At 37.2% G+C, this 26,782-nt stretch overlaps 2 protein-coding genes across 12 annotated transcripts in view; one reads left to right on the forward strand and one right to left on the reverse strand.

The window, feature by feature from the left end:
* The window catches only part of GANC (glucosidase alpha, neutral C), a 78,171-nt gene extending 72,600 nt beyond the window's left edge, over positions 1-5,571 (reverse strand). For 4 of the 9 annotated variants that reach the window (XM_055435867.2, XM_055435866.2, XM_055435868.2 and 1 more), the window contains exons 1-4: positions 4,824-5,341; positions 4,397-4,705; positions 3,058-3,120; positions 1,028-1,136 (exon numbers count right to left, since the gene is read on the reverse strand). In XM_055435867.2, coding sequence (XP_055291842.2) covers positions 1,028-1,136; positions 3,058-3,120; positions 4,397-4,425 — 201 coding nt within the window. In that variant the 5' untranslated portion in view covers positions 4,426-4,705; positions 4,824-5,341. Of the gene's footprint in view, positions 1-1,027; positions 1,137-3,057; positions 3,121-4,396; positions 4,706-4,823; positions 5,363-5,432 lie in introns of those variants that run through there. The other 5 variants (XM_055435864.2, XM_055435865.2, XM_055435872.2 and 2 more) reach the window with 5 other exon arrangements.
* TMEM87A (transmembrane protein 87A) overlaps positions 5,479-26,782 on the forward strand; it is a 40,890-nt gene continuing 19,586 nt past the window's right edge. For all 3 annotated transcript variants that reach the window (XM_088839766.1, XM_055435878.2, XM_055435879.2), the window contains exons 1-10: positions 5,479-5,622; positions 6,930-6,990; positions 10,571-10,656; positions 12,794-12,907; positions 14,969-15,019; positions 15,101-15,145; positions 17,978-18,095; positions 21,671-21,732; positions 22,509-22,692; positions 23,927-24,026. In XM_088839766.1, the coding sequence (XP_088695892.1) occupies positions 5,479-5,622; positions 6,930-6,990; positions 10,571-10,656; positions 12,794-12,907; positions 14,969-15,019; positions 15,101-15,145; positions 17,978-18,095; positions 21,671-21,732; positions 22,509-22,692; positions 23,927-24,026 (965 nt within the window). The remainder of the gene's footprint in view (positions 5,623-6,929; positions 6,991-10,570; positions 10,657-12,793; positions 12,908-14,968; positions 15,020-15,100; positions 15,146-17,977; positions 18,096-21,670; positions 21,733-22,508; positions 22,693-23,926; positions 24,027-26,782) is intronic.

Below are 26,782 nucleotides of genomic sequence, written 5' to 3' on the forward strand. Positions count from 1 at the left end.
GTTACAGAGAGTGCCCTAATGTTGTGGGGGCAGTTTTGGTTCTGTCTTCTCTGAGGGGATTCCTTGGTGTAATGCTATACAGCACGTAACACAGCACCACAGGGAGCTTGCTGCAGTGAAAGTGGGGATGTCTTCTCAGTCTGCTCCGCAGAACTGGGATTTGTTAGTGAGCTGACAGAGTTACTATTTAAGCAGTCATGGCACCGAGACTGCATGTCTTTACCTATGTTCTTCAGTGAATTACCAATTAAACCAGATTGGTCTGGGAGGCCTTAGAAGCTTAGGAATCTTTAGAAGATGGGAAAAGATCTGAAGTGAGGGTCAAGTTGGAAGCATCAGCTACTTGTGCATAACCTCACTTCTGAGCTCAGCCCACAGCACTTCCTTTGTGACTGGCCCATGGAAAGTAGTGTGAAAACACGACAGATGAGAAAAAGCACTTATGACACTGTTCTAATGTTTCAGTATGTAAGAACTGTGGTGATCTGTGAGTGAAGCAGCTTGGGCAAGGGAACATTTGAGACTTATTCAACAGCAGAGACCATTGTTCCTCTTGTTCACTCACATTTTGAGGTTTGGACATTCACTGAATCTGGACCTTGCTTAAGTATAAATTGTGTTAACAGTGATAGAAAAAGCACAGGTACTTGACAGAGTCTACAGTCACAGGTGAAAATTCTGGTTACTAGTTATGACTCTGGGAAGGTGGTCTTTTAGACTTCAATTTTCTTATCTAAAAATTGGGGACAATACAATGTACCTCTTAGATATTTTCTAAAGATTAATGAAAAGGAAATAATATTTGTAAAACATCTAAGAAAGCATCTGATACAAAGCAATCTATATGTTGACAGTCATATTACTTTTAAAGTAACATTGTATAGATAGTAAAGAGATAGCATGACTTCTCTCACAAAGTTTATTTTTAAAGCAAACATAGTTTAACTAGGTTTTGTAGAAATTCACTTCATTCAACCCAAATAAATATAGAAACAAAAAATTCTCTGTAGAAAATATTTTTTCTCACCTTTGCTGGTTCGTTGATGATTTGGAACCTGGCACTGTCTTTGCCTGTTGTGACTGAATCCAGTAATGCCCGATAGGTAGACTTCTTGGAGAGCAGCTGTTTCTGACGCCTGCAGATAGGAAGTATACAGATGCCTGAGAATGATTTGTGACTCAGCCTTCAAAAGACTATATTACCACGTGGAATTTATTAAAATTCACTTCAATAATAAGTGAACTGGGCACAGGCAATATATTAGTACTTCAATAAAGCACTAACAGAAGTACTTTAGAGAGCTAATAAAATTAATAAAAGTGCTAATACAACTAACAAAATAAGAGTACTAGTAAAATTGTTCACCATAAGACTGCTCAAGGATGGTATTTTGCCCCTTTATTGAGAAGGTGGGGCAGTTTTTTTTTGGTGGGATCTTAGTTCCCCAACCAAGGATTGAACCAGTGTCCCCTGCTTTGGGAACATGAAGTCTTAACCACTGGCCCACCAGGGAAATTCCAAAGAGTTTTCATAGGTGACATTTGTTAGCTTGTTGATTTCTCTCCCTCTTTCCATGAAATGTATACTTTAATAGAAACTTTTTAATGAATTCTAGTGGAAATCCAATATAATCTAATGGTTTGACAAGGTGACCAGGAGTTCACTATAGACTTCCTTCTAAGGTACCTGTTCAGAATTAAAATGATATGATTTTTCTACCTCTAGAGTAGTGTGAATAAATTGGAGAGTTGTATGATATAATGTTTGGTGACTTCAGTTTTAGGACCATATAGGGGTAGACACTCAAAAAAAATTTTTTTTAAAGAAATATTTGTTGAGGCTCTGGGGAAACAGGCAATCATATACTGGTGATGGGTGTACAAAATGACAATCTCTATGGAGGGATACCTAGTAATAGTTAAAATTTCAAATACATTTATTCTTTGACCTAGTAATCCCACTTCTGGCAATTAATCCTATAAACAGACCTGCATGTGTAGAAAATGACATATGCATAGCTTTCTTTCTTTTTTTTGGCCACACCATACCATGTGGCATGTGGGATCACCTGAGCAGGGATTGAATCAATGCCCCCTGCATTATGAGCATAGAGATTGAAACCATGCCCCCTGCATTGGACCACCAGGGAAGTCCTGATATATGTATAGCTTTTCACTGTGGCAGTGACATTATAGCAAAAGACTGAAAACAACCCAACGTCTAGCAAGAGGAAAGAGACTGAATAAATTATAATATAATTTACCCAATGGAATACTATACAGTTGTGAAAAGGACAACCTCCATGTATTCTTACAGAGCTCTTCAGAATAAATTATTAAGCGGGGGGAAAAAAGAGGTAGGAGACACGGGTTCGATCCTTGGGTCAGGAAGATCCCCTGGAGTATGAAATGGCAACCCATTCTAGTATTCTTGCCTGGAAAATTCCATGGACAGAAAAGCCTGGTGAGCTACAGTTCATGGGATCTCAAAGAGTCAGACACAACTGAATGACTGCATAGATAGAAAGCTATATAGTGTAAGAATAGTTATGATATAAGAATATATGCATTCACTAAAAGAAATACTGGAAAGAGAAATAAGAAATGAATAAACCTGGTTACTTACAGGGAAGGTGTGGAGTGGCGTGAAAGGGGACAGGAATGAGAGTAACTCTTCAATGTGTTCCTTTCCATAGTATTTGATTTTTGAATCATGTAAAAGTATTATTTCTTCAAAGATTCAAAAATTTAATATTAGTTTAAAAACATTGATTTTAAAAATAAAATAGTGGATTTTTAAATAGTAATGTTAATTATAATATATAACTATACAATATAATTAATTATAATTAACAGTAACATATTAATTATAAAATAATACAAGGGTAAGTTAAAGTAGTAAAAGTCAATGTCTCCTGTCAATAAACTCTTTGATCACTGAATTTCCTAATTGACTCTTTCCTCAGAAAGTGTATCAGTTCTCAAAAATCTAATAAACATCAATTTCGAAATATTTTCAGAACTGTTTTGCCTAGGTCATACACTTCCTCTCCTTACCTGTAGAAAGCAATCTTGCTGCAGTCTTTGAAAATGCTTTTATCCACAGCTTCATCTTCAACACTAAATAAAAATATATTTTAATAAATTTGTTTTACACTGGGTGTGTGAATCCAATTTTTGTACCTTCTCTAACTATAATAAAAACATGAGCGATAAATCACTGTGATACCAAATTGTGTCAAGGCCATAACACAATAATGTGTTTGCTGCAGAGCAATACTGTTTTGTAAACCACCCAAGGTAGACAACAAAACATGAAGTTCTGGGATTGCTCTGAAAGCAAAAGAAAAAGAGCACTGTCACTTATGAGAAAGGGTTCTTTAAAAATAATGACTGAAAGCTATGATTAAAACAGTAAAATCTGAAGAAGTAAAAACAAAAAGCCTCAAACCAAACCGATAAAAACAACCCACCCACCTGTTCATTCAACAAAGTACTTTCAGAATATTCTTTCTTAGTGTTGGGCTGTGAGGAACATATGAAGGACGGCATTTAAGCTTTCTTTGAGATCCTAACCAACATCATAAATAAATCTGACAAACACTATAACAGAGGCATGTGTAAGGTGCTAGAATAAGCATGCAAACAGATGAAGAAGGAAAATCCTTTGCTTTTTAAGATGATGCTGACAATTTAGGGGCCAATGTTTTTTAAAACTGAGTTTCCAAAAAAGCTGTTTCTGGAAGAGAACATGATCAAGATGTATATATACTTCAGTATATGTATTTAACATACACCAATTAAAACAACTACCGGCTCTAAGTAAAGAAATAAAACCACATTGATTTTCATGGAGACACATAATGAACATATCTGTAATAAGCATGTCCATTACTGTGTAGGAAGCTATGACTGAACACCAATTTCAAAATATTATGAAAATGAGCCCAGACAATACCCTTGGCCATGGTTTATCATAGAAGTAATCAAATCCTTCATTGACTCAACCTTTGTCACTGTTTCTTTCAATCAAGTGTGTAAAGATTAGAGAAATTTGCAATCTCTTTTCAGTTTTGAAGAATGAACTCTGCAGTGATATAGGAAGAGGTGTATTTAGCTGAACTTGGAAAGCAGAATGTTTGAAATTCATGTATTAAGAGTTCTGATCACAGTTTTGTTAACCATTCTGCAAGTATTTCATAAGGGGCTATTAATATCAATTAATTTCCTGGGGAATTCAGAAGGATTGAAGTACACAAACATAAAACACGCAAATATGATGTGCAATCACTCAATCAATCAAATCCTCATATCCAGAATGTTGTTTTCAGGTACTACCTATCCCCTGCCTCCGCGGACCCTGGAGTCAGTTCCTGCTGGACCACTGGACATTTACCTGATTTCCTCTTTCTCAGCTGATTCCATAGCTTCCCAGTCACTTCACAGGGTCTCAGGTTCAGGCGGTCTTTTGGACTCTCAGTCTTTCTAAATAACCAGCGCTTCACCACCAAGTTTCTGGGACTTGCAGGTCCTTAAGGAGTGACAAATCGACACTTTCTCCTGGGATTTCTAGACTCCAGCTAGCGTTTCCACCGAGATTTATTTGGCAATTTTTTTTCTTGGTTATGAGTGGTTGGTGACGAGCTCCCTTCCTTAGGAACCGAAAAAGGTTTTTGCATTGGAGGAGGCGTGTACTCAAAAAGCCCTGGAGGATGAAAATCAAGAGCGTGAGAACCTGGAAGAGGAGATGGCCTGCGGGATTGTAGCGAGGCTCCTGCACATCTGCCTCAGTGAGGGTCACGCCACAGACACTGAAAACTGACCTGCCCTCTCCTGACTTTTAGTTTTGAGTAGGAAGTGCTGGCCGGTTGTTGTTGGAGCTTGATGTTTTCCTGCCAAACGCTACACCATATTCTTCTGGACTAGAAGGGGCTTTTAAAAGGGGTTATCGACATCATCTATTTTAGGAATCGATTATACTCCACTACTGCCAAACTCCAGCGTTTGCTTAAATACTTCTGGAAATCAAGAACTCACTGCTACACGCTAAATAAGCAGCCAGACTTACGGCTTTCCCAGACTTCTGGCCCCAGCGTCTGATTTTGACTCAGAAGGGACGAGGACAGGGGCGAACGGAAGGAGGAGAAAGCCAAACGCCACACTGGGTTCTTCCCTGGTCCCCAAACCCTTTAATGGCTAGGAGAGAGAAGGGCCGACAGACTCAAAGGTAGCTTTTGGCGATCATCCTAACAATCCAAGGTGACTAGGGTATGACAGGACAACACATGCGCAGTAGGTCCAAACCCTCACAGAAGCCGCGACGACCGCCTGAGGGCGGGGCCGCTGAGTCGCCAAACAAACAAGCCCCCAGAGGTTGTGAGGACCCGGATGATCCCGCCCCGAGAGCGGAGCCGGAAGAGGGCGGGACGAACCGGAAGAAGGTGAAATGCTTTCGGTAGGCACTCCACGGGTGTGAAGATGGCGGTGGCTGCGTGGCTTCAAGTGGTGCCTGTCATTCTTCTTCTCCTAGGCGCTCGAACGTCCCCATTGTCGCTTTTCAGTGTAGGGCCAGCACCTGTCGCTGCTGCAGAGCGATCCAAGTGGCACATTCCGATACCGTCGGTGAGTGTTCACTTCAGGAGCAACTGAGACGGGAGGAACGAGGGGTGGGGCTACGGCGGCCCAAGGGGTCCATGAAGGTTCCGCAAAAGTCCGCTTCCAAAGGGGTGGGATTGCCGGTAGCGTCGATGTAGCTGCCTAACGGGGACTCACCTCCCTAGAGCGGGAAGCCGTGCGCTTCTGTGGGTATTTAGCGGGAATGTCAGGGTCATTTCTGGAGCCGAGAGTGGCTGTGGATCGGTTTCTTATTAGCAAAGTCAGAGAACTTTTCATTGACAGACTGGAGACGTGTAAATCTGATGTATAGGTGGAGAATGGTTTCTCTTTCAGCTGAAGTTTTGCAGAATCTTGTGACCTGGGGTTGGATGAGAGGTATATGTAAATAGATATCTTTATGTTTTTTTCCTCTGCACTTTTTTGTTAATGGATAGTTCTACTTAGGAAGTTGGTTGATTTCGTTTGGACTTTGAAATGGTTAGTCTAAGCTTTGCCATGTAATTGGGAAGCCTAGGCATTTAAAGTGATGTATTCTAACGTGAGAATGTTCAAAACGGAATAAACAGTATGCTAAAATTTCTTGTGGTAAGTTAGTCTTTCTTAAGGACAATTGATTAGGTTGGTTGATCCTTTCTGCCTTTTATCACCCTTTCGAAACCCCATTTGAGTAAGAACTGTAGTCCTGTGAGCCGACAAATCAGGTGCTGGCTGGAAATGCCAAAAAGCATTAGTCTTATTAAAACCACAGTGGCCTTTTTGTTCTGCTCTGCTCACTGGTCATAGTACCTAAACCTTATTTGAGCTTTTGATATGGCAAGAATTACAACTTTTGGTCATTTTGTGAAGATCTTCAGGCTCTCAGTTTTAGGTATTTACATGTTATTTGTAAAATGGTTGATAGTTAAATCTGGCTGTCTGCTCATAGAATAATTTATTTGAAGCCCTGAAGGGTTATTCTGGACGATGATTAGTGAGTAAAGGGAATTAACAGATTAAGAAATACCTTCCAGGAAGATTGAAGTTAGATTGGGAAGATTGAAGTTAGGTTAGTTAAGTTAGGTTAGCAGCCTGCCTTCTAGAGTGCTTGCTTCATGGCCTGTGGGGGAAAAAATCATGTCTCTGCACCAAGCAGCAAAATCCTGCAGTTTTGTTATGATTGGATTTTACTAAACGGAAGGATATTGATGCCTTGTGTGTGTGTGTTAAGAAAACTAACTTCAACATTTTATAAATTTATGTTTTTGTATCAGTTATATTCTGCCTTTGGAATTAAAGTAATTCTTATGCTAACTATCTCTCCTTTATCTTTGCAGGCGAAAAATTATTTTAGTTTTGGAAAGATCCTCTTCAAAAATACCACTATCTTCCTGAAATGTGAGTTTTTGCATTTCATGAAGTTTTTATTCGAGTTTTTGAGTGATCTTTAAAATTTTAAATTACCTATTTTCTACCTCTGATAATTGGCACTCAACATAAATTCTGAAATTTAATAGTTCAGCACTATCTAGGTATAAACTTATATAGTGTAACTAAGGTCCTTCACTGAATAATCTTCAGAATACTTACTTCTGTGAACTTTATTTTCTTCTTGTTTTTATGGTGTTTACAGTTTATAGTAGATAAATTGTTTTGGTCAACTGCATGGGTTTTAATCTGTTCTGGGTCATAGAGGTAACTGCTTTTGTGTGCTTGTTAGAAGTTTATTGGACACATGACCTAGGTTTGTCAGACCATTGGCTCTGCACAAATATGTTCAGTAAAGCTTTTGTTTGCAGAAGGAGTATTTTACCACTTGGATCTTTGGAATAGGAAGCTCAACGATAATTACCAGGAAATAGGGATTATGTAGAACAAAACCAGTCTGTCCAGTGGGAAAGCCACTGTATCTGAATCCAGAATACCCCATTGTTTATTAAAGAAAAGCTTCCTTTTATTCCTGAAACTGGCTTTATTTTTAGAGAATGCATGATCATGGGCAGCTCCATTTCAAGATCAGGACTAAAAGTCCAGACCGTCCATGTGTGTTCCAATGCATATTTCTCCTTGTGAAAGTGCAAAGTTATGTCATAGTTGGATGATTTTATTCTTTTAATCAGTAGATAGTTATTGAGCACATATTATGTTCCAGGCACTGTTTTAGAAAGAAAGTGATAGAAAAAACTTTCTTTTAGTGAGCTTACAATCTAGTGGGATGGAGGGGTCAGGTAGAATTTCTGTGAAGAATATACTGTTTCCGTGAAAATATGATCTCTTGGCTAATTAAGTTTGATTTAAATCAAATCTGCTGTGACACGCTGGTCTTTCTTGTGAGGTTTTCTTACTAGAAAAGAAGAGCTTTTAGGGATAGCAGTATTTTGTCTTTTGGAATAGCCTGATAGCCCATATGCTAGTTTTATTATGTACGGTTTCTTTTTACCTGTATTCTGTTCTAATGGTTTTTGTAGTGGTTTTCAGCCAAGCTGCATAGTTTGAAATGTCGATGTTTCTTTGTTTTTAGAGGAGTTGAGACTTAAAATTGTCTTTCACTTTATTACTTCTGTGTTTTCTTATACTTAATCTTGTCTCTGATTTTATGCTTTTGTGGGTATAGTATACTATAGATTTCCTTGAAATTGGCAGGACCATTTTCATCGTCTCTTAAAGCCATTCATTTAAAGTTCCATGTCTTGGGACTTCCCTGGTGGTCCAGTGTTTAGGACTCTGAACTTTCACTGCCGAGGGCCAGGGTTGAATCCCTAATTGGGAAACTAAGATCCCACAAGCCTTGTGGCATGGTCCCCCTAAAATTCTGTGTCTTTTAACATAAATAGTAGTATTTTTGTAGGCACATTTCCCTACAAATCTCCTTTTAAGGGGATTTTTCTTACTGGTTTTTATTTAATTAATTCCTTCTCTGATTCTTCTGTGTAGTTCATAACAAGATTGTAGTATCCTTTTTAGCATTTCCATAAATTCTGTTCAACACATCAGATTCTTTGTGTATTTTAGTTAAGCGTTACAAAACTGTACCACTTAAAAATTAGTTTGAGAAAACCACTTCAAATAGAGAAAAGGAAAAGGTTGTAATTTTAGGTGTGCTTCTTAAGAACCAAAAGTAGGTTCCTGTATATAGTTAGTTGTGTTTACCTTTGTTACATTTGCACAAAGTAGGTATGGTTAGTATGTTTTTCCATTTTTCTGCTGGAACAAAGATAAAAGGGAATACCGACTTCCCCCAGGTTGACAGTCTAATAGACTCCCAAGTCTTCAGACTAATGCTTTGGTTCATTAGGATATTGTTCTCCAAATTATGAACTGGACATGGAACAACAGACTGGTTCCAAATAGGAAAAGGAGTACGTCAAGGTTGTATATTGTCACCCTGCTTATTTAACTTATATGCAGAGTACATCATGAGGAACGCTGGGCTGGAAGAAGCACAAGCTGGAATCAAGATTGCCAAGAGAAATATCAATAACCTCAGATATGCAGATGACACCACCTTTATGGCAGAAAGTGAAGAGGAACTCAAAGGCCTCTTGATGAAAGTGAAGGAGGAGAGTGAAAAGGTTGGCTTGAAGCTCAACATTCAGAAAACTAAGATCATGGCATCTGGTCCCATCACTTCATGGGAAACAGATGGGGAAACAGTGGAAACAGTATCAGACTTTATTTTTTGGGGCTCCAAAATCACTGCGGGTGCTGATTGCAGCCAGGAAATTAAAAGACGCTTACTCCTTGGAAGGAAAGCTATGACCAACCTAGATAGCATATTAAAAAGCAGAGACATTACTTTGCCAACAAAGGTCCATCTAGTCAAGGCTATGGTTTTTCCCGTGGTCATGTATGGATGTGAGAGTTGGACTGTGAAGAAAGCTGATCGCCGAAGAATTGATGCTTTTGAACTGTGGTGCTGGAGAAGACTCTTGAGAGTCCCTTGGACTGCAAGGAGATCCAACCAGTCCATTCTAAAGGAGATCAATCCTGGGTGTTCATTGGAAGGACTGATGCTAAAGCTGAAACTCCAATACTTTGGCCACCTCATGCGTCGAGTTGACTCACTGGAAAAGACTCTGATGCTAGGAAGAATTGGGGGCGGGAGGAGACGGGGACGACAGAGAATGAGATGACTGGATGGCATCACCGACTCAATGGACATGAGTTTGAGTGAACTCCGGGAGTTGGTGATGGACAGGAAGGCCTGGCGTGCTGTGATTCATGGGGTCGCGGAGAGTCGGACACGACTGAGTGACTGAACTGAACTGAACGGAACTGAGACTTATGTGATTTCATGAGGTTCCTTGAGGCTTCTCTTCGTTCGTTCGTTCGTTCAGTCGCTCAGTCGTGTCCGACTCTCCGCGACACCATGAACCACAGCACGCCAGGCCTCCCTGTCCATCACCAACTCCCGGAGTACACTCAAACTCATGTCCACAGAGTCGGTGATGCCATCCAGCGATCTCATTCTCTGTCGTCCCCTTCTCCTCCCGCCCAGGTCAATTTAAAAAAGGATCTAATATTCTTTTATCTTTAGTTTTTCTATTCCTGCCTTCCTCAGCCAGGTTTGCTTTTTGTTGATAGCTCTTTTGTATCCATTTAAGGTCTCTCAAAGTTTACACTTTGAAGTTTTCCCTCAATGAAATTATTTCGATTATTGTCTTGTGACATTTCCAATGTTGTTGTTCCTTGAGTCTTCAGCTAGAATCTTTTTTAAGACTTTTCTTAAGATTCTTCAGTAATTTGTTCCCTTTTGTTCCCCTCTTTGGCCTAACATGTATTCTTTGTGTACTTAAGTGCTTTGCTTAGTAAATATTTAAATGATAATAGACGACTGAAGTTTATTACTTCATTACCTTCTGTTTGGAGAAAGTATCCTGGTTTAGCAGGAAATGGGATGTGGGGTAATAATTTAGGAAACATACTTTGTTTGGCAATCAAATCATTTTTTATTCACAAGAGATTTCTTCTTTTATAGTTGATGGAGAACCTTGTGATGCATCTTTGAATATAACGTGGTATCTGAAAAGTGCTGATTGTTACAATGAAATCTACAACTTCAAGGTATGGAACATAAAATTACAGACTTTTCTTTGAGTTTATTTAAAGATCATTGGGTCCCCACCTGGTAGTGGAGAGAGTGTCATGTAGCTGTGGAGGAGGAGAACTGGAACTGGAATTATACTTTCCAATTTGCAGGCATACTTGTACTATCAGTTCTCAAACTTTTTGGTCTCAGAACTTTGCTACATTCCTAAAAATTGCTGTAGATACCCAAAAAGCCATTATTCATGTAGGTTACTATATTAGAAATTAAAACAAAAATACATAAATATATATTATTTATTTTACAATAGCAATGATAGACTCATTGCATGGTAATATAAAAAGCACATTTTTCAATGAAAAATAATTTTCAAAAAACTGGGTACAGTGGTGTTATTTTGTATTTTTGCAGATCTCTTTATTTAATGTCTGAACTTCCCTGGTGGCTCAGATGGTAAAGTGTCTGCCTACAATTCGGGAGACCTGGGGTCAATCCCTGGGTTGGGAAGATCTCCTGGAGAAGGAAATGGCAACCCACTCCAGTATTCTTGCCTGGAAAATCCCATGGATGGAGGAACCTGGTAGGCTATAGTCCATGGGATCACAAAGAGTCGGACACAACTGAGCGACTTCACTTCTTATTTATGTCTACTGTAATAGAAGATAGCTAGAGTCTTATATCTTCTTCACTTATTCTGTTGTGATGTGTTATTTTGGTTCAAGTGTATGTACAAAATGTGGCCTCACACAGATATATAGTTGGAAAAGGAATGGTATCTTAATAGTATTTTCAGGTAATTGGATGATTACTTTTGCACTATCAGCACAAGGCAAATAACAGATGACGACAATGAAAATAGTTTTGCCCTCTTAGATGCATAGAAGTGTCCATGGACCACACTTGCAGAATTGCTATAGTACAGTGCACATGAGCATTGAAGATACATGGCTCCTGGATAGATTTTTCATTCTGTTTTCATACAGCTGTTTGTATCATTTCATTTTTTACATTTCCCCTACATTCTTGAGGTTTCTTTTGAAGAATAAAGTACTAGTCTTTAAAAAATATCTATCATCCAGTTGGTTTTTTAAGCCTTAAGCATTTGGAATTTCTACCCAGTATTAGGGTTTTGTTGGTGACTGTTTTGTTTTTGTTATAGAACATTGGGTAAGGCTGGTATGATGAGTACTGTGTGTGTTAGTCGTTCAGTCATGTCTGACTCTTTGCGACCCCATGAATTTAGCCAGCCATGTTCCTCTGTCCTTGGAATTCCCCAGGCAAGAATACTGGAGTGTTTTGCCATTCCCTTCTCCAGGGGATCTTCCCACCCAGGGATTGAACCTGGGTCTTCTGCATCTCCTGCATTGGCACGCACGTTCTTTACCACTAGCGCCACCTGGGAAGCCCCGTGATGAGGACCAAAAGGATTGAAAAATTTAGAGAAGTATTTCTAGAGTATGGTTTGAAATATCATTGATCCTTTTCTCCTAATCAATCGATCACTAGTTAAATTTATAGTTAAAAAGTTCATATAGTTGAAGCTTGTGATAAGAACTGGTCAAGAGCTTAGTGGATTCAGTCCTCAAGGGCAGTAGAGTTAAGAACGTAAAAATTATTTTGAATTGCCACAGGACAGAATTATGGAAATAATAAGCAGATAGCTGGAAATGTGAAATTGCAGCTTAGGAAAAAAGAGGTTGAGATTAGAGATCTTGGTATGGGAGAAAAATCACAGAACTGATAAAGGCACAGAAATGATTAACTTTTTCAGAGTATTAATAGTGGGCTGTGAATGGCTGCAGCAGTTTTGTACTCTGGCTTATCTAGCTTATAAGCACAAATTTTGTTGTTGGTATTGTTAATTTAGTCAAGGAACTCTTGTAAATATATTTTCTTATAACAAAACCCTCTGGACTCTGACAGTTTCCCAAATCTTCCTGGAATTTTTAGAGGACCTACCCTTCTTGAGTCATAGACTGGAATTCTGTCCTTGAGTACTGTTAGATTCTTGAATACTAATATATAGTCTTTATCTGATGTTAATTTTAAAAATAGCAAATCCAAAACTATATTTGTACTGAAGACAATTTGTTATCTTTTAAATATTTCATGTAAAAACTAAGTTAAATACTTGGTATTTTCTCTGTTTTCCAGTTGGAAGAAGTGGACACATACTTGGAAAACCTTAAGGAAAAAAAAGGCTTGTCTGGGAAATATGAAACATCATCAAAATTGTTCCAGAACTGCAGTGAACTCTTTAAAGCACAGGTAATATTTGATAGTTGTTCAAGGGAAATAAAGGAGGTGAAAAATATGATACCTGTATTTTTGGTGATGTCCATTTCTCCTCTCTTCTTTCTTCTGACAGAATTAGGTTAGAAGTACATTCTGATTGGTACATAGTCAGCTACTTAAATATTCTCATCAAAGAGAGGATATGCTTTCCTTTGAGTGTGAAAAGCAATGCCCCACTTTTTTAAAAACGCAGTAAAATATACGTAGCAAAATTTACCAGTTTAACCATTTTTAAGTGTGCCTTTCAGTTACACAAATACATTCACATTATTGTACAACAGTCACCACCGTTCAGTTTCCAGAACTTTTTCATCATCTTAAGTGGTTACTTTGTAACAATTAGTAATAACACCAGCCCCCTACTCCCACTTCCCTGGTAATAGCTATTTTGGTTTCTTTTTCCATGAATCTGACTGTTCTAGATATCTCAGAGAAGTAAAATCATATACTGTTTTTTGGCTTTTTTAACTTAAAATGTTTTCAGGGTTCATCCATATAGCATTTATCAGAATTTATCATTTCTTTTTAAAGGCTGAATAATATTGCATTGTACATTTATACTACATTATCCATTCATCCATTGATGGACTTTTGAAACTTTCATTTTTTTAAATTCTCTTGTTATCTCATCTAGTTGCTATGTCTTCAGAAAAATTAACATTTTTAGATTTTATTACTATAGACCTGAAATTAAAGGATTGAATTTTACACCTTTTTTGTATAAAGGGGAAGAGGTGAATTATACTGTATATTTTATTCTATTTATTATTTTATTTTTTCACCTTACCTTGTGACTGTGGGATCCTAGTTCCTTGAGCAGGGATTGAACCTGACCCCTGCTTTTGAAACCACTTAGTCCTAATCATTGGAGCATCAGGGAATTGCCAGTGTTGTGTATTTTACTGCTTACGTGTATGTAATCATATAAATGGAGTTTATTATAAGATTCTCTTAGAAATAGGATCTGACCCCAGTTTTTTGATAGGATAAAATTATACATTTTATGGGTTTGAAAATAGTTATTGTAGCTATAGCCTTTGCTTTGTTCTTACTGTATTTAAATGCTGCATCAAATTATTTAGCAACTTGCCTTGAAGAGTCAAGGAGTTCATGGGAAGTTAGGCTTTCTAGCTACTGCAAATAAAGATTATTGATAAGAACTCTTTTACTTAATAGTTGATAAGCAAATGAAGTAATTGATCATTTGAACTGTCAGTACATGGGTTGAATTCTTGCCATAGTACAGATTTTACAGTGTTGAAGGAAAAAGAAAATAACTTTAGTGGAAGTAAGGTGGAAAAAGAAAGCTAGTCACAATATGATGTTGAATAGGGGGTTTTCTTTTGGTTTTCCAAATTTATCCTTTAGGCTAGGAGGATTGGTTGGCCTTTCTTGGATTTGATTGTGAAAAGTTACCTGTAATATACTGTTTCCCAAGGTTCACTACTTTATAACTGCTATAAGCTTTCCAGGATTTTGGCATAAATCCCTGTTCATAAGGTTTCTTCCTCCAGTCTAATGTAACATGACCTAATTACTCAGGAAGGATAATGCTTCCTCTGCTGATACCTGGAAAGAAAGGTAATTAGTGGAGGTTTTTTAACAGGCATGGTGTGTGTTGTGATGGAACGAGCAGTGGATCCTAGGGTTGAGAATCTTAGGTTCAGAGCCCATTTCTGTATCTAAAGCTTTATAGCTTTGAGTCACAGTTTCCCCACCCTTGGAAACAGAGGGAAACTGTGACATCCATTTATCCTATTTATGTACCTTCCATCTAAGGTTTTGTGAAGAATGATAGTATCTATAATCTTATAGAAAAATTGAGTGGCCAGTTTGGTTTGCTGTTATTTTTTAGTTCCCAGCAAGGTTTTATTCACTTGTTTGTGATTAATTGGAAATATTTTGTCTGTTAATGTCATACTATTTTGTTTACTTTTATACTATGTTTTGCTTTAAGTGTTTCTGTGGATTTTGAGCTGTGCTTTTGTTTTGCTATTATACATGTTTAATTTTAGTTCTATTTATCTTTCATAGAGCTTTTCTGGCGATTTTGTGCGATTGCCTCTTTTAGGAGAAAGACAGGAGGTAATTGTTTTTCTTGTAATGTATTTTTGAGAGTAAAGTAAAATTCTGAATTAATTTACTAATTTTCTTTTCCTGTTTCAGGCTAAGGAGAATGGAACAAATCTTACCTTTACTGGAGACAAAACTGTAAGTGTAGGGAATTTGGGGCATCGAACACATTTTAGTGTTCTTATGTTTGTTTACTTTAAATTCTTATGCTTACATTTAAAAAGAAACTTAAGAATGGAAGCTGTATACCAAAATGTTAATAATGGTTGTCTCAGGATGATACTGTGCGTGATTTTTATTTTCTTTGTGTTTTCTTTATTTTCCATGTTTGCTGCAGTCAGTCTGTATTGCTTTGTAATTACCGCCCTGTAAATATTATTTGTAAATAGTAAGAAACTTTTAAGAAAGAACCTTGAACTCCAGAACTCCATCTAAAATTATCTTGTGATAGAATATAATTGGAAGAGTATATCTCAAAATTTACCCTTTAAAAATGCATAGTTAAGAGGTTTTTAGTTATGTGACCACCAATCACTATTTAATTCTAAACATAATCACCCCAAAAAGTAACCATGTAGTCATTAGCCGTCACTCCTCATCCTCTTTTCCCCTAGCTCTTGGCAACCACTGATCTCTCTCTTGCAATTTGTGACCTATGTCTGACTTGTTTCACAATTTAAAACTCTGTCGTAACTTTTACTTGCTTCTTGTATAGAGCCTCGAGATCAGTGGGGGTGAGTAATTAGGGCCTACTCAGGTCTTGATTGGACACATGGGCACTGTCTGGCACATATGTCCCAGCCCTGAGTATACTTGGAGCCTTCTAGATTTCCAGGAATATCTTGAAGCTTTTCAAAACCCTTATGAACATCTTATTTCAAAAATTTCCTTTTAAATGTTCAGTCAGCCTCTTGATAGCCTCACCTGGTAATGTCACTTCAGGCAGCTGTGATCTTTCACAGTTGCTGCTGAGTATTTTGAAAACTCCCTGAGTACAGGGTCCTTGCCACTGAATAAGCTCTGAAATCAGATCATGTAAAAGATATGAGATTGGAGCTTTTCATCACCTATCTGACAGCTCTGGTGAATGGGCGTTAGGGGACCACCAGACTTTTCCACTGGCTGCCTAACTGCTGTTTTCACAGCTGTTAAAATTGTGAGAAGTTTGGTTTTAAGGAGCTTAGAAAAAAGGTCAAGAAGTTATGGTGAACAAAAACACTACAGGCTTGCTTTTCTTGCTGAAATTCAGGTGCTTTTCTTGAGGAAACAGATCTCAGATGGGTTGCAAGTCTTCAGTTGATATTGATAATTTTTGCCCATATTCTTGTTGCTTTTACTGGTGAGTGTATTTTCAAGGGTCTTTATTCTGCCATTCTGGAATTGTCCCCACTCTCCCTACCCTGATTATAGTTGTACAGAATTTTAACCTAAAAATAAGTTTGGCATGGCAAGCTTCATTAAATTGTTTTTTTTTTTAAAAACAGCATCCATTGGGCTTTTTCTTGTTCACTGTTGGATATTTAGAAAATATACATGAGTGAAAAGAAGAAAATAATCTTCTATAATACTACCACACACTGATAGATTATAAACATTTATCTTCTAGTATTTTGTCTGTTTGCATATTTATATTTAATTAAAAATGAGAATCTTATGTACTATATTGCAGCTTTTTAAAAATTTTAGCAATATAAGATGGACAGCTTTCCAGTTCAGTAAATATTGTATGGCATTTTTATTTCAATGACTACATAGAGTTTTATTATATGAATATGTTGCAATTTGTTAGATTATCTGTTTTTGGGACATTTTTATGTTTCATTATCCTACAGTTGGAAACAGTGCTGTAGTGAATATTCTTGTAGATGTATTTGTTTTTAGACCTTTTTTTCTGGTTTCAGAAGAATTCTGTGTTGGTGAACATTTGCTTCAATAACTTAAAAGTAAAAATCTTGATTTTCCTTTTAAGACCAGAAAATAATAAATTGCAAGTCTAAGTAGTAGTGCCTCCTTTCAGACACGAGGAAGCAGCAGGAAAGCATTTTCTGTGTTTATCTTGCTTTTCTGTTACAGTCTTGCTTAGACATGAGGAAGCAGCAGGAAAGCATTGTCTGTGTTTATCTTGCCTTTCTGTAGGTCCATAGTCTCTCTGGTGTGTAAGGCAACAAATCCTTTGGTGGCTTTTTGCTGAGGCTGTGCACAGACTAACTGGCCTTGGAATAGATCACCAGTTCTACAAGCATGGTGGCTATTAATTCTACTTAATTGACTTTGGGGGACAGTGACTCTTGGCTTTTCATATAACCTAGCTAAGATCAAATATTTTATATGTAAGACCTTGTTAGCAGAAACTGTGGTGGTCCTGTGAAGGGCATTGAACGAAGGGAATTAGATTCAGGAATTGGTGTTTATAAGTTACTGATGTCATCATTGGTGGTTTTTTCCAGGTGATTTAAATTAAATTTCTTTAGTTTGTGTGGGATATCTCTGTAAAATACAACCTGGCATCCTCTCATGACTTGGTTAAAGGTGAAGAAGTGCAGTGAAAGTTGCTCAGTCGTGTCCGACACTTTGTTACCCCAAGGACTGCACAGTCCATGGAATTCTCCAGCCCAGAATACTGGTCTGGGTAGCCTTTACCTTCCCCAGGGCATCTTCCCAACCCAGGAATTGAACCCAGGTCTCCTGCATTGTAGGCAGATTCTTTACCAGCTGAGCTACAACAGAGACTCAATTTAGTGATTCAAGCTGAGGTTTCCCTCATTTAAAAAAAGTTATATGTGAGTAATTTATTATCTAACCTAATATATGCACTGTAAGCCTGTTTGTTTTGCCTACTGTGTTAATAAGTAAAAATGAATAATCAAGCATGTTTCTAGGCACACTCTGGAATGAAATTTTATATTTTGTAATTAAACTCTGTTCCCAGTTCTTAAGATTGGAAGATTTGATGTCTTCTTTCCACTGTAGGTAATGCATGATCCATTGAAAACTTGGCAAGATGCACCATACATTTTTATTGTACATGTTGGCATATCATCCTCCAAGGAATCATCAAAAGAAAGTTCACGAAGTAATCTTTTTACCAGTAAGTACATTTTGTTTTTTTTTATCATTTGTATTACTACTGTCTGGTTGTGTCATATGGTGGGTAGTGTCAAATTGCTTTCAAGATGGAATAAATGAAGAATGTTGTCAAGTAGAAAAATTGAGGGAGAGAAATTAACATTTTTCTGCATCCAGTGTGAACAAGATACAGTCTTAGGTACTCCACTTACATTTTATTACTATATATTATAGATATTAGATTTCATTTCCCTTCATTTGATACTCGTGCTTTTAACTTTTTCAGTTAGTATCATGTTCTCAATAGACTAGTTAAAATTTAGTTACTAAGTTAAGACTTGGACATTTTAAAATTAAGTGACTTGTATTATTTTTTAAAGTCTCAGTTTTTCTTACTATTCTCCTTTCTACTTTTGCCACCCAGTTCAGGGAATCATCACCTGGAATTTTACAATAGCTTATTAATTAGTCTTGTTTTCTGTAGTTTCTTTTTTTTTTTTCTGTTTCTTTCTTTGCAGTTTTCTTTCCTCCCCTGCCTTTTCAAGTAGAATATTGAATAGAAGCAATGATGGTGGACATCCTTATCTTGCTCCTAACTTTATTGGCAGTATTGGCACATTACACTGAGTATGATACTTACTATAGATTTTTCAAAATATTCTTTGTTTCAAGATTTTTTTTTTCTAAGAATGAATACTCAGTTTTATGGAATGTTTTAATCGAGTTTGTTAAATTGATCATACAGATTCCTCATTTAATCTGTTATTGTGATACATTATATTAACTGTTTTTTTAGTGTTAAACTGTTCTTCAATTTCTGAGATGCCATTGTTTGGCCTTGATACACACACACACACATAGCTGGATTCTGTTTTCCAGAATTTTATTGAGAGTTTTTTGTCTATGTTCAAAGTAAAATTGGCCTAATATTTTCATTTTTTGTGCGTCTTCTATGGATTTTGATGTTCAGGTTATTGCTAATCTCATGCAGTGAATCAAAGAATGTCCCCTGTTTTTATATTCTGTTGAACAGTTTTGGTAAGGATGGAATTATCCATTCCTTAAATATTTGGTAGAACTCACTTATGATGGTGTTTGGCCTGATGTTCTTCTTTTTCCCCCATGAAGATTTTAAACAACTGATTTTTTTTAATAGTAATAAATATTTTAGTTTTTCTATTTTTCCTTGAATTGGGGTTTTTCTTTTTTTAATCCCCCTGAGAAATTTTCCATTTCATTTAAGATTTTAAATTTTTTGGCATAAAGTTAGTAATGATATTTCTTTTACCAAAAAAAAAAAATTTAATTCTTAGTATTGCTTTTATGCCTTCTCTTTTTAACTTGCAAAATCTTTCTAGAATTGTTTTACTATATTTTTATCCCAATTAACCAGTTTTTTACTTTGTTAATTCTCCTGTTTCGTTGTCTTTTTCATTAATTTTTATTATTTTTATTTCATTTGACTTAATTTTAAACTTTTGTTTTTTGGATTCTTGTATTGAATGTTTAATTCCCATGACCAGAGATGGGTCTTATTCTCCATAATAATTTGGAAGATAGCAGATCTAGGCAAACCAGAGGTGACCTGGCAGTTTCTGGACCCAAGGCATATGTATATCCTCCAGACCCATGGCTTTCTAATGGGCAATAGCCTCATTGAACAGTTGCTAGTGTTTACTTTGAACCGTCTTTCTTTGAAAAGGATGGAGAAGGAACCCTGCTCCCTATCAGTTCAGTCTCTTCATTCATCAAATGGCTCTGTTCCCCCTTTATCTTAAACACCTGCTATTTTCAGTGATTTAGTAGAAGCTGCATGCTCAACTACTGCAGCTTTAGGACCCAGAGTCCACCTTGACCATGAGTTCAGTCTCAGGCACTGTTGTGTGTTTTTATTCTGTTTTGATATGTGGAGCTGTTTATCTTTTCAAGCTCATGTCCTTTTTGTTTCCTCTCTCTTTTTTTGCCTTTGCTTTATCCATCTCATTTGGAACTCAAGAAGGTGATACTCAAAACTTAACTACACCTTGTGGAAGCCCTAAAATTCTCTTAAGACAGTTTTATCTTCTTTCTTCCCTTCATTAAAATCTTTGGTATCTTCTGTTACCTATAAAATGTCCAATTCTGCAGCAAGACTTAGAAAACTTCACAGATTATTCCAGTTTACCTTCTTCTCCCTTGTGTCAAAATGCTACTATATAGTACCATGTGCAGTCTCAGAACTACATGTCCTTTAAATGCATCCTGCATTTTCACAACCATGATCATTTTCTTTGATCATGTAATGTCCTCTGCCTGGATGGCTTTTTACTTTGTCATAGAAAATATACATCCTTCTAGGGCTGGCTCAGGGGGACAGTTCTCTGTTGCTTTCCAACTCCCTCTCCCCTGGGGATGGTAATCCACTTGGTGGCAGAAAACATGCATCTTTCCATCTCCTGTGTTTTCCATAATGTGTGTCACATGGTAAGTGTTCAGAAAATGTATGTTACATTTTAGCATAGGGCAGGGATTAGCTTTAGAGTGCCAGATGGTAAATGTTCTCTCTGTTACAACTACCCAGCTCTGCCCTGTGGCGTAAATATAGCCATTGACAGTATGTAAGTAAGTGGATGTGACTGTTTACCAATAAAACTTTGGAATGGTTGGCCAGATTTGGCCCATGTGCTGTATTTTGCTGACTTCTGCTATAGAGTAAACAGAGATTTTGACAAATATTTACGAAGTATTTATATTTACTTTTCATTAAATTAAAAAGGTTTGGATTACTAACCAGTTTGTCTACGAAATTTTTGTGATTGCTAATATGGGATGCTCCTTTTCTTCATATAAGTATTGGGTCTTACTTTTAATAGTCGTATGTCCTTTTTGCTTGATAAAAATTAGTAAGAAATATTTGTTGCATAGTCTGTATCTGGAGATAGATGTCACTTCTCAGATAAAGCAGTTTATTTATTAATCATACCTAAAATTTATCCAAGTAGTTTTTATCAGTTACAATGTACAAATAGTCATAGATTTACTTCAGTAAGGCAGATCTGTCTTTCACATTCTTGTTACTGTCATTTTTTTGCTTCATTAAACACTTTGTTATTATTAAGTACTTTCTGAAAATGATATGTTAATAGTAGGAAAGTTAAGTAAAATTGAAGTAGGTAAAAAGGAAATAAAGCAATAGGAAAACATAGGTCCGGAGAGAGAAGAGGCAAAGAGGGTGACAGAATGAAGAAATGAAGCCCTGTACTTTGCAAAGCATGTTAGTGATGTAAGAAAAAGCATATGTGAAGTATGTTTGGAGTTTAGAGGAGATGAGGAATAGCTCCAGTTGGGCAGCTCACCAGGCTTTATGGACGAAATACATTCAACTTGGTCTTTAAAGGACATGAGTATGGGAACAGAGGACTTCTCTACCAAAAATGGTGATGGAGCCAGAGACTTGTGCAGAACACAGCATGAACCATCAGAACACTTCATGATTGAAATGGTTAAAAGTAAATTACCCAATGGAATTTTCATTAATTTCATCACACAAATATTAGATGATGTTTCTGTTTAATTTTTTCTTCCTTTACATTAATTCTGAGGACTGTGTTTTGGCAGTGACTGTTGAAGTGAAAGGTCCCTATGAGTACCTCACGCTTGAAGAATACCCACTGATGATTGTAAGTGAACTTAAATGCTTTAACCTCAACATTAAATGTGTTTAACTTGTTTTGAGGCAGTATTAAAGACTTGTTCCTGAACAGTTCAGAAAATACTGCTTGTAGTTCTGTACTTAACTTCTTACTAGAATGTGATCTTGGGAGTGTCAGTGAACCCCTCCATGCCTTGTTTTCTCATTTATAAAAGGAAGAAGTCAATGACTTGTAGAATTTTAGAGTTGGAGAGTACCTGATTCACTTTTCACATCTCTTGGATCCAAAATGGGGTACTTAAAACTCTGTAGTTTCTGATCCCACTTAGTATGACTAAATGATGATGCTTTCTCCTTTTCAGTCTGTTTCTGTCTGAAAACATCCTTAAAATATTTTCAGGTTTCTTTTTGTTCATGATTGTTGTTTTTTCCTTGTACTGTTATAGTTTCTCACTCTGTGGTGTTTCATAGCCTTCAGCTGTATCCTAACCCTGCCTTGCCTTTTTTCCTCTCTGTGTTGTCTTCATTTAAATAATTTATGATTGTGAGCTGAAAAAAACCTTTTAATACAGAAGAGTGGTCACTCTTGATGACAGGCCCTTAGGCAGTCTCCCTCTGCCCAAGAGAAGACAATTTTTTCATCTTAGTATTGAACTTCACAAATAAAGAATAATTTTTAAAATAGAAGGTGTAATATGTATATTTTTTATGTATATATTTTATAATATGTTAAGACTTTGTCTAGATTCTAAATTGGCTCTTGGGCCTAATCCTTCTTTTTTCTTTTACCCACTTGAATGACAGTTTTTCATGGTGATGTGTATTGTATATGTCCTGTTTGGTGTTCTGTGGCTGGCATGGTCTGCTTGCTATTGGAGAGATCTCCTGAGAATTCAGTTTTGGATCGGTGCTGTCATCTTTCTGGGAATGCTTGAGAAAGCTGTCTTCTATGCAGAATTTCAAAACATCCGATACAAAGGAGAATCTGGTATGTACCAAAAAATGTTTGACAGTTTGGTAAGACTTAAGAACAATTTTCCCAAGGTCAGCAGTCATTAAGTAGGTGTGACTTTTTAGTTACTTGATTATGAGAACAACTTAAGCATAATCACTGTGATTGTGACATTGTTTTTAATCTCTTAATTTGTGGGGTCAGTGATTTAAGAGCAAGGTACAGTACTGAAGTCGCTCAGTCGTATCCAACTCTTTGCGACCCCATGGACTGTAGCCTACCAGGCTCCTCCGTCTGTGGGATTTTCCAGGCAAGAGTACTGGAATGGGTTGCCATTTCCTTCTCCAGAGGATCTTCCCGACCTAGGGATCAAACCCAGGTCTCCTGTATTGTAGGCAGACACTTTACTGTCTGAGCCACCAGGGAAGATTTAAGAATAATTTTATTTAAATATTCTCACAAAAGTTGCAACAGTAGTGGCCATTTTGGGAATATTTTCACCATCATTGAATCTTAGTTGCTGTTGATTTTTAAGGTACCATTATTACATGCATCTAAGAAATGAGAAAGAAAGTAAATACTACTAATTTAATTGTAAGATGCCATTGATTGTAAGACACACCTTGATTTCAAAGCTACCTTAGAGGTGTGGGGGTTGTATCTATTTGGTAAAATACCATGAAAATAGAAGAGTATTTGTGGTTTAGTAAGGTGAACAGATAATGATAGAAATTGTTTTGTACTGAAGTGTTTTTTGATAGCTTCACTTCTCTCATCAGACTGTATAATAAATTTTTTTCATTTAATTATTAGTAACTGTTATTGTAAGATATACTAATTAGATTTTTCCCTAGTCTTTGAAATGGCTTGAAAATAATAGATGTAAAAAAGAGTTGAAAATTTTGTGCTTGTGTTTTGTGCTTTTCTGTGCTATATTTCACAGTTTTTTTTTTTTAATGGGAGGAATTCTCCTTAGATGCTATAAATTATTCAAATACGGTAAGGTATTCTGAGGTTTTAGTGAAGTGGAAGGTGGAGAGGGAAAGTTAAGTGACACACCCAGATTACTATCCACATGAGGAAGATCCTAAATGATATCAGCTTCTACTTGTAAACACTGGCAGAATCCGTATTCTTTTCAAGTAGGACTGATATCAGTGTTTATTCTGGAGAATGTTAGAAATCTACATTTTGGGTCTAGAATTGTACCTTTTTCCTAACTTGGATTACATGCTGCACTGTTTTTCCGTTTTTTTTTTCTTTCTCACAGTCCAGGGTGCCCTAATCCTAGCAGAGCTGCTTTCTGCAGTTAAACGCTCACTGGCTCGAACCCTGGTCATCATAGTCAGTCTGGGATATGGCATAGTCAAGTAAGTATTGCCTTATAAGTATTGCCATCCTATATGGAAGAGCAAATTAAAATGCTGATTACATTGAAACAGTGTTTCAGGTTCCCAGTGTAGTTCTGAAAGAGTTTATATAAGAGACAGTTATGAAGTCAAAAACATCTGAAATTTTGTAGATTTGCAGAAGTTGGAAAAATGTTAGGGTTTGATTTCACTAGTTAGAATTCAAGGAGCATCTATAGGAAACCTGTAATGTAGCAAATACATTGAAACATCAAACTTTTAGAGTAAACTTATTGTCTTTACTCTTCCAAAATATTCTTACAAATCAAGATTTTTTAAATAGGAAGAGCGTTCTTGGGTACCTTCTATATATTAGACATTGTTCTAGGTCCTAGGGATACAGCAAGAAAACAAAAGACTTGGAGTTTACATTTATGGGCGGGCTGGTGCACAGACAAAGGTATGTGAGTGAAAAATCTAATGCGTCAGTGAGCAGATAAAGCCGGGAAAGGGTGTAGAGTTCTAACCAGGAGGGGGAACTTGAAATTATAATTATGGTGATCAAGGAAGGCTTCACTTAGTGACATTTAAGAAAAGATGCAAGTTAGTGAAACACCCAGGGGAAGAGATGCTAAGATGTGGTCAGATTCTTTTATATTTTGAAGATGGAGACAATGGACTTCGCTGATAGAGCAAATATATGATATGAAAGAAAAAAATGAATCAGGGATGATGCCAACAATTAATGTTGTGACCTAAGCAGCAAGTAGAAGGATGGAAGTGACATTAACTGAGTTCAGGAAAATTTTGGGTGGAATAATTTGGAGTAGAGCCAGGATTAAGAGTTCAGGAATCTGAAAGCGGGAAGTAGGAGGAAGAAATTAGGGCAGCAATATAAACTTGGGAGTCATCAGGGCATCAGTTCATTTCAGTTCAGTCGCTCAGTCGTGTCCGATTGTTTGCGACCCCATGTCGCAGCACACCAGGCCTCCCTGTCCATCACCAACTCCTGGAGTCTACCCAAACCCATGTCCATTGTGTCGGTGATGCCATCCAGCCATCTCATCCTCTGTCATCCTCTTCTCCTCCTGCCCCCAATCCTTCCCAGCATTAGGGTCTTTTCCAATGAGTCAACTCTTCGCATGAGGTGGCCACAGTATTGGAGTTTCCTCTTCAACATCAGTCCTTCCAATGAACACCCAGGACTGATCTCCTTTAGGATGGACTGGTTGGATCTCCTTGCAGTCCAAGGGACTCTCAACAATCTTCTCCAGCACCACAGTTCAAAAGCATCAATTCTTCAGCGATCAGCTTTCTTCACAGTCCAACTCTCATATCCATTCATGACTACTGGAAAAACCATAGCCTTGACTAGACAGACCTTTGTTGGCAAAGTCATGTCTCTGCTTTTTAATGTGCTATCTAGGTTGGTCATAACTTTCCTTCTAAGGAGTAAGCGTCTTTTAATTTCATGGCTGCAATCAGCATCTGCAGTGATTTTGGAGCCCAAAAAAATAAAGTCTGACACTGTTTCCACTGTTTCCCCATCTATTTCCCATGAAGTGATGGGACCAGATGCCATGATCTTAGTTTTCTGAATATTGAGCTTTAAGCCAACTTTTTCACTCTCCTCTTTCACTTTCATCAAGAGGCTGTTTAGTTCCTCTTCACTTTCTGCCATAAGGGTGGTGTCATCTGCATATCTGAGGTTATTGATATTTCTCCCGGCAGTCATGATTCCAGCTTGTGCTTCTTCCAGCCCAGCGTTTCTCATGATGTACTCTGCATATAAGTTAAATAAGCAGGGTGACAATACACAGCCTTGACGTACTCCTTTTCCTATTTGGAACCGGTCTGTTGTTCCATGTCCTGTTCTAACTGTTGCTTCCTGACCTGCATATAGGTTTCTCAACAGACAGGTCGATGGTGTTATTTAAAGCCTTGAGATAGGATGTGACCATCCAGGAAGTGAGTGTATATAAAGAAGAGGTCAAAGGATTGATCCCTTGAACTATTATTATTTATAAGTCAACGAAGTGAAGTAGAATTGTTGTAGTTCAGTTGCTCAGTCATTCCAACTTTTTGCAACTCCATGGACTGCAGCACAGCAGGCTTCTCTGTCCTTCACCATCTCCCAGAGTTTGCTCAGACGTCCATTGAGCCGATGGTGCCATCCAACCATCTCATCCTCTTTCATCTCCTCCTCCTCCTGCTTTCAATCTTCCCCAGCTCCAGGGTCTTTCTAGGGCAGAGGAAATTGAGAAGTGACCAGTGAAGTGGGAGACAAAGCTGAAGACTGTTTCAAGAAGGGAGTGATTAATTGTGTCAAGTAAGAGGATTGAGATGTGAACACAGGCTTTAACTCCATGAATGATATTAGTGACCTTCAATAAGAATGGTTTTGGTGAGGGGCAAAACAAACAGCTTGATTGGAGTGAGTTTAAGAGAAAATAGGAGGAATTCTTTTAAATAGGGGAGAGGAATTAGGAGTTAGGTATAGTTATTTTCAAGGAGTTTTGCTTTAAGTGAAATTAAAGAAATGGGGTACCTTAATTTTTAAAATTTATTCAACTTTTATTTAAGAGAGTTTTGCTTTAAATGGGATTGGGGTTCTCACTTTTGCAATTTATTTGTTCATTTAATGCATGTGGTTGCTTCCTGTAGGCCAGGAAATATTCTGGGTTTCTAAGATAATACCAGTGGGGAGATAAATTCCTATCCATTTGCAGTTTTTCTAGTATATAATAAAATATAAGAACAGGCATTGGTAAGGCTTA

This window comes from Moschus berezovskii, chromosome 9 (genome assembly GCF_049115385.1).
Source record: "Moschus berezovskii isolate FMDL1 chromosome 9, NW_MosBer_1.0, whole genome shotgun sequence".
Taxonomy (NCBI): domain Eukaryota; kingdom Metazoa; phylum Chordata; class Mammalia; order Artiodactyla; family Moschidae; genus Moschus; species Moschus berezovskii.